This window comes from Dreissena polymorpha, chromosome 7 (genome assembly GCF_020536995.1).
Source record: "Dreissena polymorpha isolate Duluth1 chromosome 7, UMN_Dpol_1.0, whole genome shotgun sequence".
Classification (NCBI taxonomy): domain Eukaryota; kingdom Metazoa; phylum Mollusca; class Bivalvia; order Myida; family Dreissenidae; genus Dreissena; species Dreissena polymorpha.
The window spans coordinates 18,242,388-18,259,749 of record NC_068361.1 but is presented as its reverse complement, the minus strand read 5'-3'; the positions used below and the strand labels follow the sequence as shown (position 1 = coordinate 18,259,749).

The 17,362-nt window shown below is 36.4% G+C and overlaps 1 protein-coding gene across 1 annotated transcript in view; it reads right to left on the bottom strand.

The window, feature by feature from the left end:
- LOC127839503 (G-protein-signaling modulator 2-like) overlaps window positions 1–13,233 on the bottom strand; it is a 33,213-nt gene extending 19,980 nt beyond the window's left edge. The window contains exon 1 of the mRNA XM_052367892.1: window positions 13,054–13,233. Within this exon, the coding sequence (XP_052223852.1) occupies window positions 13,054–13,233 (180 nt within the window). The remainder of the gene's footprint in view (window positions 1–13,053) is intronic.
- Between the last annotated feature and the right edge of the window lie 4,129 nt (window positions 13,234–17,362).

Here is a 17,362-nt window from a genome sequence, read left to right as displayed (position 1 = left end):
TAAAAATCTCACAATGAATAACTTAGTTATGGCCCGGACAAGCTTTCGGGACAGACCCACAGACCGACAGACAGACCGACCAACAAAGTGACTCCTATATAGCCCCCATTACCATTGGTAATGGGGGTATAAAAATGTATGTGGTAATGGGGGTATAAAAACGTATGATTGAACAGCCCATGTAAACACTTTATGGTTGGACAGAAGAAGTAAAATGTACCGGTAAGTCATGGTAACATCCTATCTATTTCATGTGAAGTGCTCGGTAGGTCATGATAAGGGCTTAACAGTCTCATTGGCAGTACAAAGTAGATAATAGTAACGACATACCTATCTTCTGTGAAGAACAAAGTAGATAATGGTAATGACATACCTATCTTCTGTGAAGAACAAAGTAGATAATGGTAACGACATACCTACCTCTGTGAAGTACTAAGCAGGTCATGGTAACGATATACCTATCTCATGTGAACGAGATAACTCACTCGAGTTCATAACAGAAGGAATCAAAATCTTTATAGAGGCAGTTTGAAAAGCCTTTCAATCAGCGACTCTGTAATATACAATTATGTTTGACTCCGTTGCATGATCCATTTGGAAGCATGTGTTAAAAAGGATGCTTTATATCACAATTTAACTTTGAGCAGGCTATTTTGCCACGTTTGTGCCTTTGTAGACATCTTAGGAGTTTTTAGACAAATGTAAAAATTTGTGTATGTAGGGAGAGGTGGGGGGGGGGGGGACAGTGGGGTTAGGGATTTTGTTCCAGGATTAATCTCTTTAGAATCCCTTAAAAATAACCCTCAATCAGCCGATTGTTAGGGATTATTCCGTTTTCACTCCTTATCATCCGAATTAATCTGTATGAAACCTTTAACAGTGTTTTTTAGGGGTTAATTGCGGTGAATTAAGCCCTATAAGGGATGAATTCATCGCAAGGGATGAATTAAGCCCTATAAGAGATGAATTCATCGCAACGCAGAGCAAGGGATGAATTCATCTCTTCAAGCGATTAATTAATCTCTACGCATGCGCAGGTGATGTCAGCGGGAAATACGGATGAAAAGGCGGAGTTAATCACTGCCGTAAACAAGTAGGCGGGGCGTAGACAACTATTTTTAGATGAGGTTTAAATTGTGTCTGTTTTATGCAGAATACAATTTATTAATTTATTAATTGTACACCAGTGCTCATTAATGTTCCACTGGCCATCACGCACTGGTCTATTTGGATCAATTATTTTTTGGCGTACACCCGGGCAGAACGGCACAAGTTGGATTCTATAGTTTTTGTATTAATTTCAAATTGATACTTGATTAAGAAACATACTAACAATTTCAGATTATGGCAAAGGCATACATGAACTGTTCAATAAGAAAATTTACCACCGCCTGAAATATTTCAAAGTTTATCTCAATTTAAATGAAGAATTTCAGCATATATTCAGTAGAGAAACCTGTACTTGCTTCTTTTGTTTAAGACTAACACAGAATGTACAACATAATTTTTCTCATAAATACATTGGTATCAACGAGCATTACATAAAATTATCAAGCAAACAACATGAAATTAAAAATTTAATATTTTTTAAATAAAATTAAATTTCATTTAGTTTCATTTCATTTGTAATTAACGTCCATGTATTTACCGTATCGGGTTATTAATATACGCCCGCCTCCACCTTCCCAGCCTCACCAATAATTTTTTTAAAGTACTTGTCAAATGTCGTTGGATGGTACTTTCAAAATACATATACTGCAATTCATGAGTCGTAATCTGACTTATTGTTTTTTCTCAGTGGGTCAATACTTTCCCATTGTTTGCATTAATTGCCTTGTAATTTTTCATTAAAACATGTACTGATTTGCGCGTCTTTATACCATTAATCAATAATATTTTATTATCTCGACGTTTTGATGTCTTTGAATTTATCTATTTCCGAATTAAAACGCGTTAACCTCCCTTTTTGGAACTAAGTTCCATTTCAAACACATTTTGGGACCTGATTCAAATGATAAACAGCTCTCCCCTATGTCATAAGGTTTTATGCAACACATGCAAAAGACATCGGATCGCGGACATTTCCGATAAAATTTGCTCAGGTCTGGGATAATTCCCGAAACTGTCGGACCTTGTGTCAGAAAAAATATATTAGGATATTAATATGCTAAAAAATGCGAACTAGTTCATGTTTGTTTTACTTTGATAGATTATTTAAATTTAAAATTTAAACTAATTTTACCAACCAGTCGAACTTGCTATCTTTGCTGGTGATGCAGGGTTTTCACTGACACCCAAAAAAGTTGTCGCCACTTTTTTGCAAAGAGAAACCTTCGGTTTATCTGACCTTATCTTAAATGACAATCATTTAAAAAAAACTTACAACTAAATACTGCCACTGATTATGTTATTACTTTAATAACTATAATTTCCTATAATTACCCAAATTACAAGAAGTAACTTTAATAAGTCTTAATTCGCTTTATTCGTATATCAATAAGATAAACATCACAGGTGACCAAATTAATCAAATAATGTTAAGTTGAGACAATTGACTTCAACCCAAGAGTTGGCATGGACTAATAAGGAGTCCTTGGACACCATGGAGTGGTCCGCTGCAACAGCAATGGTCTTTTTTTCTCCAGACATGTGATGAGCATGAACTTCTGATCACAAACACTATCTTGCCCCTTCACACCCGTTATTGAACGTCATGGATGCATCCTCGCTCAAACCACCAGTATCTTATTGACTATGTTATCTTGAGAAAGAGTTATAGGCGGGATAAACATTGCCAAGTTAAAGACTGCCAGCTGCAAGCTTTCCTTTGTAAATGCTCTGGCAGCGTGTTGGATTGGGCATTACTCAGAAAACTGATTTATGCTACAACCACTGACACCCTTGGGGCAAGAAACACAAGGACTGGTTTGATGAGAGGACATTTAACAGTTATTGGATGAGAAACACCACCTCCACAAAGCCTACCTCAGAAACCCAAAGTCCGTAGCCAGGAATGATGCCTTCAACAAAATAAGCATAAACTTTGTCAGATACAAGATGCTTTGATCAGAAAAAAAGCCGTTGAAAGCAATGCCGATAGGAACAATTATAAGAAATGTTACGACGCGTTAAAAGATGTGTACATACCCACTATGTTTTCTATCAAACTTGCAAAGACATGCGCATTGGATAAACACTTAATAACCCTTTGTTATTGAATGTAGGGCCTTTTCCGCCCTATGCCACGGGTCCAAAATTCGGCCCCATTCCCAATGCAAATCTGGTTGTGTTTTTTTCACAATTGAAAAAAAATCCCAATTCCAAATTATTTGTTTTAACCTTTAAATATATAAGTTAACCTAATCCAGTGTAGAATATAAAACAAGGGCTGTTTGTAAATCATGCATTCTCCCATATGGTCTGTCAGTTGTAGATGCAGCCATTGTGTGAATACGTTTTTTGTCACTGTGACCTTGACCTTTGACCTAGTGACCTGAAAATCAAAAGGGATCATCTGCCAGTTATGACAAATGTACCTATGAAGTTTCATGATCCTAGGCCTAAGTATTCTTGAGTTATAACCCGGAAACCATTTTACTGTTTCGAGTCACTGTGACATTGACCTTTGACCCAGTGACCTGAAAATCAATAGGGGTCATCTGCCAGTCATGATCAATGTACCTATGAAGTTTCATGATCCTAGGCCTAATTATTCTTGAGTTATCATCCGGAAACCATTTTACTGTTTTGAGTCACTGTGACCTTGACCGTTGAACTAGTGACCTGAAAATCAATAGGGGTCATCTGACAGTCATGATCAATGTTCCTATGAAGTTTCCTGATCCTAGGCGTAAGCATTCTTGAGTTATTATCCGGAAACCATTTTACTGTTTTGAGTCACTGTGACCTTGACCTTTGACCTAGTGACGAGAAATTCAATAGGGCTCATCTGCCAGTCATGATCAATGTACCTATGAAGTTTCATTGTCGTAGGCGTAAGCATTCTTGAGTTATCATCCGGAAACCATTTTACTATTTCGAGACACTGTCACCTTGACCTTTGACCTAGTGACCTGAAAATCAATAGGGGTCATCTGTCAGTCATGATCAATGTACCTATGAAGTTTCATGATCCTAGGCCTAATTATTCTTAAGTTATCATCCGGAAACCATTTTACTGTTTTGAATCACTGTGACCTTGACCCTTGACCTTTGACCTAGTGACCTGAAAATCAACAGGGCTCATCTGCCAGTCATGATTAATGAACCTATGAAGTTTCATGATCCTAGGCCTAAGCGTTCTTGAGTTATCATCCAGAAACCATTTGACCGACTGACCGACCGACCGACGGACCGACATGTGCAAAACAATATACCCCCTCTTCTTCGAAGGGGGGCATTCCGGAAACCATCTGTTGGATGGACCAACCGACCGACCGACATTTGCAAAACAATATACCCCCTCTTCTTCGAAGGGGGGCATAAAATAGTGCATAATTAAATTATCTGTTGCTTTGAATTTGTTTTAAAAACAGTAAAATATGTATAATTGATTATTTACGACTTTCCTTCTTTTCTCCAAGCCGGAGTTTCGCGCGATTTTTTCACCTCAAACAAGATGTGTTTGTGAAACACAATGTCCCCCTATATGATGTTTGACGTCGAAGGATGACCTTGACCCCTATATGATGTTTGACCTTGAAGGATGACCTTGACCTTGACCCTTCACCACTCAAAATGTGCAGCTCCATGAGATACACATGCATTTCAAATATAAAATTGCTAGCTTCAATATTGCAGAAGTGACATTACATGAGCAATTTTGACCCATATATTTGACCTTGAAGGATGACCTTGACCTTGACCTTTTACCACTTAAAATGTGCAGCTCCATGAGATACACAGGCATGCCAAATATCAAGTTGCTATCTTCAATATTGCAAAAGTATTCATAAAATAAGCGATTTGGGCCACATATATTTGACCTCTGACCTTGAAGGATGACCTTGACCTTGACTTTTCACCACTCAAAATGTGCAGCTCCATGAGATACACATGCATGCCAAATATCAAGTTGCTATCTTCAATATTGCAAAAGAATTCATAAAATGAGCGATTTTGGTCACATATATTTGACATCTGACCTTGAAGGATGACCTTAACCTTGACCTTTCACCACTCAAAATGTGCAGCTCCATGAGATACACATGCATGCAAAATATCAAGTTGATATCTTGAATATTGAAATACTGCAAAAGTGTACATTAAATGAGCGATTTTGACCCATATATTTGACCTTTGACCTTGAAGGATGACCTTGACCTTGACCTTTCACCATTAAAAATGTGCAGCTCTATGAGATACATATGCATGCCAAATATCAAGTTGCTATCTTCAATATTGCAAAAGTTATTGCAAATGTTAAAGTTGGCGCAAACCAACCAACCAACCAACCAACAGACCAACAGACAGGGCAAAAACAATATGTCCCCCACTACTATAGTGGGGGACATAAAAAGGCCAGGCACTTTCCCCCAAATCAGATAAAAATACCTGCACTTATCACACATGTTCATAATATTTTGTAAAATTTTAATAATATGTTATCAAAATAGTCGTTATTTACCAGTTAACGGCTTCTTTGAAATATAAGAAACACTATTTACATGCGATTATTTTTCCCAATTATTTGCGATTAATTTTTTTCCCAAAACGGGGTTTTTCACGACGCGAAATTCCCAAATTTGCAGTGTGGCGTTTTTCCAAAATGAAGCGGAAAAGGCCTTGATGTATAACAGAAACTCATGTATTTGGAACAGTATGGGTTAAAAGAAATGTTTTCTGGAAATGTTAAGTATTACAGACCAACAAACAGACACATTAACTAGGTAATTTTAGTTTCCCCACATACACACCTATTCCAAGTGGGTATATATGAATTGCCTTTTGAGGAAAACTATGTACAACAAGCAAATTCGTTGAATTGATAATCCCCGCCAATATGCTTCTGGACACAAAAGTGTTATATTTGACACTCAAAAACGCATTTTTTCAAGATACAAAGGGCCATAACTCCGTTATTAACAGATGGTGTACAATGCCATATGGCGTGCCTCATCCTCTTATTAATATACAAGATATATATATATACTCCTACAAAGTTTCAATGATATCCGCCAAAGCATTTCCAAGATATGGCTCTGGACACACAACAAAAGCATTTTTTCAATATACAAAGTGCCATAACTCCGTTATTAAGAGATGGTTTACAATGCGATTTGGCGTGCATCATTCTCTTATCCATGTATATACTCATACCAAGTTTCAATGAAATCCGCCAAAGCACTTCCAAGATATGGCTCCGGACGGACGGACGGACGGAAAGACGGAAGGACGAACAACGCCAAAACAATATCCTTCCGCCTATGGCGGGGGATAATTATCTGAGTTAATACATTGCAATCAGCTGTTTTAATTTCCTTCTACTACAATTTTGCATTCTATTTAAATTAGGTAATTGCACAACATTTTAGAACTACCAATTATAAAAACCTGTTAAATTGATATTGATAAACAAAAAAAAATATCCATATAACTTAAATAATTTGCCTTTAGTGTTTTTGGCATGAATTTTCAAGCTTTAAATATTCATGAAATACACTATAATCTAATTCAATAGCATTGGTTATGTTTCAAGCCATCAGTTACCTGCATGTATGTTGAGTATTGGCTCCTTAGCAAGTATTAAACAATGTGTTATCTCTGTTTCATCTTATATACCGGTCATTTCAAAGTTTTTTAAAAACAGTTATCAAACAGGTATATAAAAAAGATCAATTATGAACAATGACAATTAAGGTGAATAAATCACTTGAATAGGCTTTTGAATTGTCCAAATTATAGTGATCTTATTTTTAACAAGGGCTGTTTGTAAAACATGCATGCCCCCCATATGGGATGTCCGTTGTAGTGGCAGTCATTGTGTGAATACGATTTTTGTCACTGTGACCTTGACCTTTGACATAGTGACCTGAAAATCTATAGGGGTCATCTGCGGGTCACGATCAATGTACCTATGAAGTGTCATGATCCTAGGCAAAAGCGTTCTTGAGTTATCATCCGAAAATCATTTTACTATTTCGGGACACTGTGACCTTGACCTTTGACCTTGTGACCTCAAAATCAATAGGAGTCATCTGCAAGACATGATCAATATACCTATGAAGTTTCATGATCCTAGGCGTATGCGTTCTTGAGATATCATCCGAAAACCATTTTACTATTTCGGGTCACTGTGACCTTGACCTTTGACCTAGTGACCTCAAAATCAATAGGGGTCATCGGCGAGTCATGATCAATCTACCCATGAAGTTTCATGATCCTAGGCGTATGCGTTCTTGAGTTATCATTCGGAAACCATTTTACTATTTCGGGTCACCGTGACCTAGACCTTTGACCTAGTGACCTCAAAATCAATAGGGGTCATCTGCAAATTCATGATCAATCTACCCATGAAGTTTCATGATCCTAGGCGTATGCGTTCTTGAGTTATCATCCTGAAAATTTTTTACTATTTCGGGTCACCGTGACCTTGACCTTTGACCTAGTGACCTCAAAATCAATAGGGGTCATCTGCGAGTCATGATCAATCTACCAATGAAGTTTCATGATCCTAGGCGTATGCGTTCTTGAGTAATCATCCGGAAATTTTTTTACTATTTCGGGTCACCGTGACCTTGACCTTTGACCTAGTGACCTCAAAATCAATATGGGTCATGTGCGAGTCATGAGCAATCTACCCATGAAGTTTCATGATCCTAGGCGTGTGCGTTCTTGAGTTATCATTCAAAAACAATTTTACTATTTCTGGCCACCGTGACCTTGACCTTTGACCTAGTGACCTCAAAATCAATAGGATTCATCTGCGAGTCATGATCAATGTACCTATGAAGTTTCATGATCCTAGGCCCAAGCGTACTTGAGTTATCGTCTGACAACCACCTGGTGGACGGACCGACAGCCCGACCGACAGACCGACATGAGCAAAGCAATATACCCCCTCTTCTTCGAAGGGGGGCATAAATATACATAATTAAAGGGGTAGAATGATGGTTAATACCTTATTATATTTTGAAAAATAATATTAAATTTAAACAAGACTGGATTAAATGGTTCCTGGACACATTTATTTGTATAATGTCTCCATTTTATAAATGATCATTAAAACATCTGGATACCTAAATAAGAAATTGTCGCTAGGGAGACTTTTAGTATGCATGGGACAATTGGTAGTAGTAATAATATGTAATGAAGTGTACATAAATATCCACGATACACATGCACACTATTACTAAGAGGACTTTAGTGAAGTTAAAATTTCATGGAAGTAGATTTTGTGTATGCATAAGTTTGACTCCCACTAAAGGCATCTATGTAAAACAAAAAATAAAAAATCTGTTTTAGATAAATACCGTTTTGAAAACAAAGAATATGCATTGTCATGGGGAAATACTTTTCATTTGCCCCTTTAAACAGTTCGGATTTTCTGATAAGATCATTCACTCAATTAACAAACTTTGATTCAAAGAGGTGAGGTTTTTTGGAGCCTAAAATCTTCTTGTGTCCACTGATGTCTAAAGATTCTGTTCAAACCTTTTGAATCTTTTTATTTTATCATAGAACAATATAACATTTATAAAGGCATATGTGTCACTGCTTAAATTGCCGTAGCTATGACGAGGTCTGCATGGGCCCCGGTGGAGCTATTATGCCATCCCATTTGTTCCTGTTGCCACGCCAGTTTTTGCTGGTCCTTGCCAGAGACTCCCGAGGAATTTCAATGACTGTATTTAACATTTTGATACTTTCTCGTTGAAGCCCCGGTTCATCCCGGTAGAGCCCCTGTTCATCCTAGTAGATGCCTGATCACGCATCAGGGCTCCGCCGGCGTCATAGTGAGACTGGGTATTTAGCGGTTTGAATAAACTGATCCCCGCTGATGCCCAAAGTGCACACAGGACGCCCCCAACGGCCATCAATCACGTTGAATTGCTTAAATATGATATATTGTGCAACATTAATTACAGTCCAACCTGCCCGAGCGACCGCCTATTAATAGCGACGAACAGTCAAAAACAACCACACCGATTTCCTCCCGAACGATTTCACTATATATTGAACCTGCGAATAAAGCCCACCTGTGAACAAAGACCAACGACCACCCTTTTACATTCCCAAATCTCGATTTTGATAGCTTACAACGACCACTGCAATCATAAAAATCAACGATTTCGCAACTTTCAAATAACAAAATGGCCGCCAGGACGCTGCGTAGTCACGTAATACACATCTTACCAGTGGACTCGTCGGTCGCTATGGAGATATTGGCAAGTGACAGTTTATTGCACTCGATAGCAGTTGGTTGTTTATTTAACATGCATTGCTAATTGGTAGTCGCCTGCTTCTTTTATGCATTTGACAGTTTGTCAAAAGTGTAAAAATTTGCCTTTGTATTTAAGTGACTCGCGATTAATGTACTAAATGCCGAAAATATCAAAGACACATTTGGGGCTTTCATTAACTCATTAATGGTTTCATATCATTTACGATGCCTATTAAAGACATGTTGATAGTCATTCTCTTCTTAAATTTTTCCGTAATAAGACGTTCATAGATTATAGAAAATTAATTGTCAGTTCAAGTTAACCATCATGGCTTTCAAGCGTAAGTTCTTGACGCTGGAAGAACGCGTTACGGTCATTAGTTTGTTAGTTAAAGGACACAGTTGCAGACGAGTGGCTAGTGATCTTGGTGTAGAAAAAACTCAAATTCAGAGCATTTTAAAGCGTTCTAAAAAAATGACTGCTTGCTGAACTCAATCATGGAAGCACAGGATGTGTTTATCAAATATAGGATGGACTCTAGTGTCAAGCAGAGTAAAATAAGTGATTTTTTTAAGTGAGTGTTTTAATTTTGTGTGTGTCTTGAGTGGAGGGGGACGGGGGTCGTAGTGCTTATTGTGTTTTGTTGTTTCTACTGGTACATTGAGTATCTGTCTGGAATCTTATTCTTGGATGTTTTCAGTCTTGTATAAATATCAGATGTCATTTATTGTCCATTTTTGTCAACTTTACTGGTTGTGTAGTAGTGATTCATGTATTTCATGTATAACTGTTTGCTATGTTATGTGTATTTTGTACTTTGTTCTTTGTAGAATTACATGTATGTCAATAGTTATTTATACAGTATATGATAACTTAAATAAATAATAAAAACATAAGGGAATAGAAATACAACATGTAATAAATATACAAATGTAAAACAAAACTGTGTTTTCAATCCTTTATTTCATTATACATGCATAAGTATTCAAACATTTAAACAATAGAGCACATACATAGATAAGGTACCTGTTGAAAAATACTAGCATATTTTGCGAAGTTTCGATCGACCCTGCGAATAAAGACCACCTGTGAACAAAGACCACAACGATCAAATCCCTTGAGTGGTCTTTATTGACAGGTTGGACTGTATACACGATTTAACCATTCAGCCAAGAGGTTAAATAATATGAATATAAAGAGAACAAACATGAACGTTAAGCCTGTTTGTTGACATATGTTGACTCAAACAGTTAAGAAATGATAAAATAATATTTTGATTATCGATTTGTTTTTTTTATTACGTATACCGGAAGTTGTTATATGAGTCAATGCTTCGACGCAGGCCATATTACTACTTAACAACACAAACAATTTGATACCAATTTGTAATATATTGTAGACACAAAATGCAACACACACATTAAAAAAAAAATAACCAAAAGTGCTCATTACATCTTGGTAAACAAATAAAACGTCATAAACATATTCATGTTATTGTTGTTGTTGTTTTTAAATTCAGCTTGATTATATTTCATGATTTCTTTAAAAATCCTTAATTGAATTTATAATAAACATTAAAAAGGCTCGGCACGTATAAAACAACCACTCGGCAAGCCTCGCCTTTCACTTTTCTTTTTTTCTTCGCCTTAATACCTAATAGATTACACAACTTCATGGCAGTAACCTGTTATTCTCTATGTACTGATCTATACCCAGACACAAATTCACGCAGTTAATCAAGTGAAATGTGTTCATCTGCATTACACTTAAAGAATAGATGCAATGACACGTTGAAGTGTTTATCTTGAAACAAGGTAGATAGCTCAAGACTTGGTTTGATGCAAAGTTTAAAGAAAAAATTGACAAAATTCTGCAGGTGAATCACACTATTCTTGACATAATTTTCACATTCCTTCAAAAATGGCAGTATTGTTTCACATTATCAATTTATCAATATATACCAGAAATATTAACGTGCATTCAATTATTGACGCTAAAAATAAACTACTCGGTAGTTATAAATTGAATGTTTATATGTAATCCCTGCTTACAATGACTGACCAACAATGGGTAGGAAGATGTTATTCATTCAGCTTTTAAATATGTTCCAATTCCCATAAAGCATATTGTCTATCCATTCGGAACAAAAACAAAAGAGGGACTCTAAACGGTGATTTTAATTTATGAAATACAAAAACTACAACATTTGAAAGATAGAAGTTCCTTAAGGGTTTGATTGACTTGGTGATTAGTACAAATTCTAACAACGATACACTATCTTTATATTATATAACGACGAGAGCCGTATATAATACAATACAATTGTGAATGATAACCACGTTATAATCATTCATAATCTTATTACTCTAAATATTTGATATGCAATTGCTCTTTATTTCACAGCTACTAGCAAAAAGCACTATTATTTACATATTAACTCACAATCATTACTAACAAAACTTTTTTTTTTAATTTTCAAATGTTTTTGCAGATGAAATATATTATGGAGTAAAATATCTTATACACGATCTAGTCACCAAAGTCTACACAGCGAAGGCAGTATAGCGATTTTCTAAAAATGGCCCTTGTGCGCTCATCTGAGTTCAAGGATTTGACCAAGTGATCTAGTTTTTGACCACAGCCCACCCAGATTCAAACCTGCACTTTATATTGTCATATAAACATTTTGTCCTGGTTTCATCAAGTTTGAAATATATATTGGGCCTTTAGATTAGTAACAAGGTTTTTCAAAGATTTGACCTGGTGACCTAGGTTTGGGAAGCAAGGGGCCCAGATTCAATCTTGGCCTAGACAATGTCAGGATTACAATTCCGGCAAAGTTTTATCATGAATGAGTAATTAATAAGGTCTTAAAGTGGTAACAATTGTATCTTTTTTAAACATTTAACATGGTCACCTATTTTTACGCTAACGTGACACAGATACATTCATTGTCCAGATAAATATGCTGACCAAGTTTAATCAAGATCGGATAAAACATGTTACCTCTAGAATGTTAATGAGCTAACAGTTGATGACACACAAAGCACAATACACGCTGAAAGAAAACGGGCGTAGGGTGATTACACTAGCTTGCCTTGACCACTTCATGCTCAGGTGAGCTAACTATAATGAATGACATTATTTAAAGGTTTTCACCAGGTCTAATTGTAGCTAATCTGAATGTTATGACTATAACTAGGACACATTTTAAATGACGATATGAAATTAAATCTGAATAAAAGTCTAAAAAAACTTTGATACATACACAAACAAACATGCACTTCAAAACCAAAATTCAATGCTATTAATAAAATCGCAATCGTTTACCGAAAGAAAATAACATGCACTACGTAAATTCCGTTCATGTTAAATTGTACAAAAAAGGAAAATAATAAAAAGGTTGAATTTAATTATAAAAGTTTCTTAATTTATTGAAATATAAATTAGGTTAATAAATGAATAATAGTATAAATTACGTAATGCTGTAAATACTTTCTTTATTATATTTTTTTGTCAATTAAAAAGTCGGAACTGTTTTTATTTTGAACTCATTGATGTTGTCGTGGTTCCAAAATCCAACTATTAGTTTTTTCGTTTCTTCATTAAAGTAGACAGATGCAGGTTTTGCAATGTCAACATAGATTGTATTGAGGATTGTCTTGCCGACTGTATCCACTTGACTTATGGAGTTGTCACCACAGACGAAAACCTGCCCTGTGGCTGCCACATGTATGTTAGCTGTAAGCCAGCCATGTTTGAATGCAGGATCCTGGAACGTAGCTGTGATTGTTCCATCCCTGGTCAGCGTGCGAAGCATGCCATCATTAATGTCCGTCACATAGATCATCTTCCCATCAGGACTCACCCCAACACCTACAACTAAATGAGGAATACAACTTACACAATCTGGCACGAAATCTTGAATATTAGTATTTCTTTCTAAATAGTATTAGCGTAAGCTCACTTATTCTCATATCAATAGTTAGCAAACAGTTATCGTTCAAATGTATAACCTTTAAATGGAGAAATATCTGGAATAAACAATAGGAAAATATTTATTAAAAATACTAAATCAACTTTAAAAGAGTATTACGACTTTATAACATTAAAGACTTAAGCCAGTTATTCTTAAAATTATAAGAAATTTTGAAAAATTGTGACCGCATGTGATGCTTAGTGTGTTAAGCTTCTTTTGTTGTAAACAACATTATTAGTACATAACTCATTAATGTCATGATTGAGATACTTTGATAATTGAAATACCTGTCAAACAATTTTAATTGATCGGAGATGACGTTTTGGAACAGGACTAGAGTGCATGATTTCAACTAACGTCATTGTAACCCTTATAGAACATTAAAGTCGGTCCTTCACCATGTGCCTGCCCTATGTAATTAACAGCCGTATTGATACAATCTACGCTCAGATCTCATCTTTATCAAGTTCATGCATATGTAAACACAAAGTGCAAAGCATCCCTGATAAAAAGGAAAATAATAATGTACTCATATATCACCTGGGGCTGGTCCAGTTCTATCTTCGTATAACTTCTTAACTAACCGTCCGTCCATTGTGTATTCGTACAACGCAGTACCGGAAGTCACAAACACTTCTGCATCGACATGCGCAATTCCATAACAGACATGATTCATTTTTAGAACCTGTTTGCGTATAATCTTTCCGCCATCTACCCGTAAGAAATGAATCCCGTTAAGAGCACCGGCTATATATTCGCTTACAGTCACCGCCATTTCGAAGGAGGAAATGCTACACATGGACTTCGGATAAGAAGGCAGCTGAACTTGATCAATCACCTTGTACGCCTGATTAAGGAGTTTCACACACTTATTGGTAAAGTCAGCAATAACGAGATCCCTGTTGGAAGTCGTACATATACCCGTAATCGCACATGATAATTTATCAGTAGCTGTTCGAACATTATATTCTGACTTGTCCTCGATGCTGACAATCTTGTTTTGATTCCAATTCTCTTAAGGTGTTTTGCTGAAGTCGGTCAAGATTCTCGTTGATCTGTCGACGTTCATCAAGTATTTTTTCACATATTTGTTCGTAAGAAGCTTTAAGTGATTTCATGTTATCTTTTCCTCTGTCCACCATATCCTTTAAACGCTTCTGCGACTTTTCTATTCCTTTCGTCACTTGAACAAGGGGTATACGTTGTGAGTTTGATTTGGCCTGTTCAGCCAATGTAAACACCTTACTGCATTGCCTGAAATGCAAATGTGCGTTAAACGGAACATATGGATGTAGATTATTCTGATTATTCTATGTCGAGTCTTACGTGATACTGCTAATGTTGATGTTAATTAATGGCGATACTGGTGATGATGAAGATGTTGGTGGTGATAATTGTTGAACATGATGATAAAGGCGAAAGAGACGATGTTGTTGTTTTTTAATAGCAATAATGATAAACATAAATATTTAAATACTAACAACAATAATGATATTGATTATATAATAATGATAATAATACTAATACTACTAATAACAAAGACTGTTTGTAAAACATGCATGCCCCCCATATGGGCTGTCCATTAGTGGCAGCCATTGTGTGAATACGTTTTTTGTCATTGTGACCTTGACCTTTGACCTAGTGACCTGAAAATCAATAGGGGTCATCTGCAAGTCATGATCAATGTACCTATGAAGTGTCATGATCCTAGGCAAAAGCGTTCTTGAGTTATCATCCGGAAACAATTTTACTGTTTCGGGTCACCGTGACATTGACCTTTGACCTAGTGACCTCAAAATCAATATGGGTCATCTGCAAATCATGATCAATGTACATAAGAAGTTTCATGATCCTAGGCATATGCGTTCTTGAGTTATCATCCAAAAACCATTTACCATTTCGGGTCACGGTGACCTTAACCTTTGACCTAGTGACCTCAAAATCGATAGGGGTCATCTGCGAGTTATGATCAATCTACCCATGCAGTTTAATGATCCTAGGCATATGCGTTCTTGAGTTATCATCCGAAAACCATTTTACTATTTCGGTTCACCGTGACCTTGACCTTTGACCTAGTGACCTTAAATTCAATAGAGGTCATTTGCGAATCATGATCAATCTACCTATGAAGTTTCATAATCCTAGGAGTATGCGTTCTTGAGTTATCATCCAAAAATCATTTTACTATTTCGGGTCACCGTGACCTTGACCTTTGACCTTGTGACCTCAACATCAATAGGAATCATCTGCGAGTCATGATCAATCTACCTATGAAGTGTCATGATCCTAGGCGTATGCTTTCTTGAGTTATCATCCGAAAACCATTTTACTATTTCGGGTCACCGTGACCTTGACCTTTGACCTAGTGACCTCAAAATCAATAGGGGTCATTTGCGAGTCACGATGTATCTTACGATGAAGATTCATGATCCTAGGCGTATGCGTTCTTGAGTTATCATCCGGAAACCATTTTACTATTTCGGGTCACCGTGACCTTGACCTTTGACCTAGTGACCATAAAATCAATAGGGGTCATCTGCAAGTCATGATCAATGTACCTATGAAGTTTCATGATCCTACAACCCAACGTTCTTGAGTTATCATCCGGAAACCACATGGTGGACGGGACCGACAGACCGACAGACCTACCGACAGACCGACCGACATGTGCAAAGCAATATACCCACTCTTCTTCGAAGGGGGGCATAATAATAGAAATAATAATCATAATAGCATATAATTATAGTATTATTGTTATTATTAATATAACAATTATTATCATTAGTAGTAGTAGTATTTTTGTTATTACAGTCGTTTTTTCATTATTTTGGGAATGGGGCCGTGCCGCTTATTATTGGGGAAGAGCATCGTTTTGACTAAAATTGGTTACTAGTGTCGTTGATTTTTTGCTAACAAACACTTTAAAATTAAGAAGAAAAGTGATTTGAATATTATATTTACTAAGGTTCAACTTATAACGCTGGATTTACATTTAATTAATATTGAAACATATTTATTAAAATGTTTTTGTGTGGAAACCTTCATAGGGATTTTTAGGACCCTTTTTGGACAGTATTAGTAGTAGTAGTAGTAGTAGTAGTAGTAGTAGTAGTAGTAGTAGTAGTAGTAGTAGTAGTAGTAGTAGTAGTAGTAGTAGTAGTTAGTGGTAGTAGTAGTAGTAGTAGTAGTAGTAGTAGTAGTAGTAGTAGTAGTAGTAGTAGTTGTAGTGGTAGTAGTAGTAGTAGTAGTAGTAGTAGTAGTAGTAGTAGTAGTAGTAGTAGTAGTAGTAGTAGTAGTAGTAGTAGTAGTAGTAGTAGTAGTAGTGGAAACCTTCATAGGGATTTTAGAGTAGTAGTAGTAGTAGTAGTAGTAGTAGTAGTAGTAGTAGTAGTAGTAGTAGTAGTAGTAGAAGTAGTAGTAGTAGTAGTAGTAGTAGTAGTAGTAGTAGTAGTATTGGAAACCTTCATAGGGATTTTTAGGACCCTTTTTGGACAGTAGTAGTAGTAGTAGTAGTAGTAGATTTTAAGGACCCTTTTTGGACAGTAGTAGTAGTAGTGGTAGTAGTAGTGGTGGTGGTGGTGGTCGAGGTGGTGGTCGAGGCTGTGGTGGTGGGTGGTAGTGGTGGTGATGGTGGTGGTGGTGGTGATGGTGGTGGTGGTCGTAGTAGTAGTAGGAGTAGTAGTAGTAGTAGTAGTAGTAGTAGTAGTAATAGTATTAGTAGTAGTTGTTGTAGTAGTAGTAGTATATATATACACACACAGTGACACATGAAACAGGTATGATTTGTACTTGGCCTTAACATAAATTTATATCTACTCACTGACCTGTGTTTTAGGAGCAGACATAGATGACATAGCAACTGTTCATGATCTTCACAGAACATCGTTAGTCTCTCAGTCGTGTGCTCCTCACATAACTCTATAGTATCGTCCACTTTGTTCGCAACATACCAGCTTTCACCGTCAGATTTCGCTGACACCGCGTGATCCTTAAGTAGCTT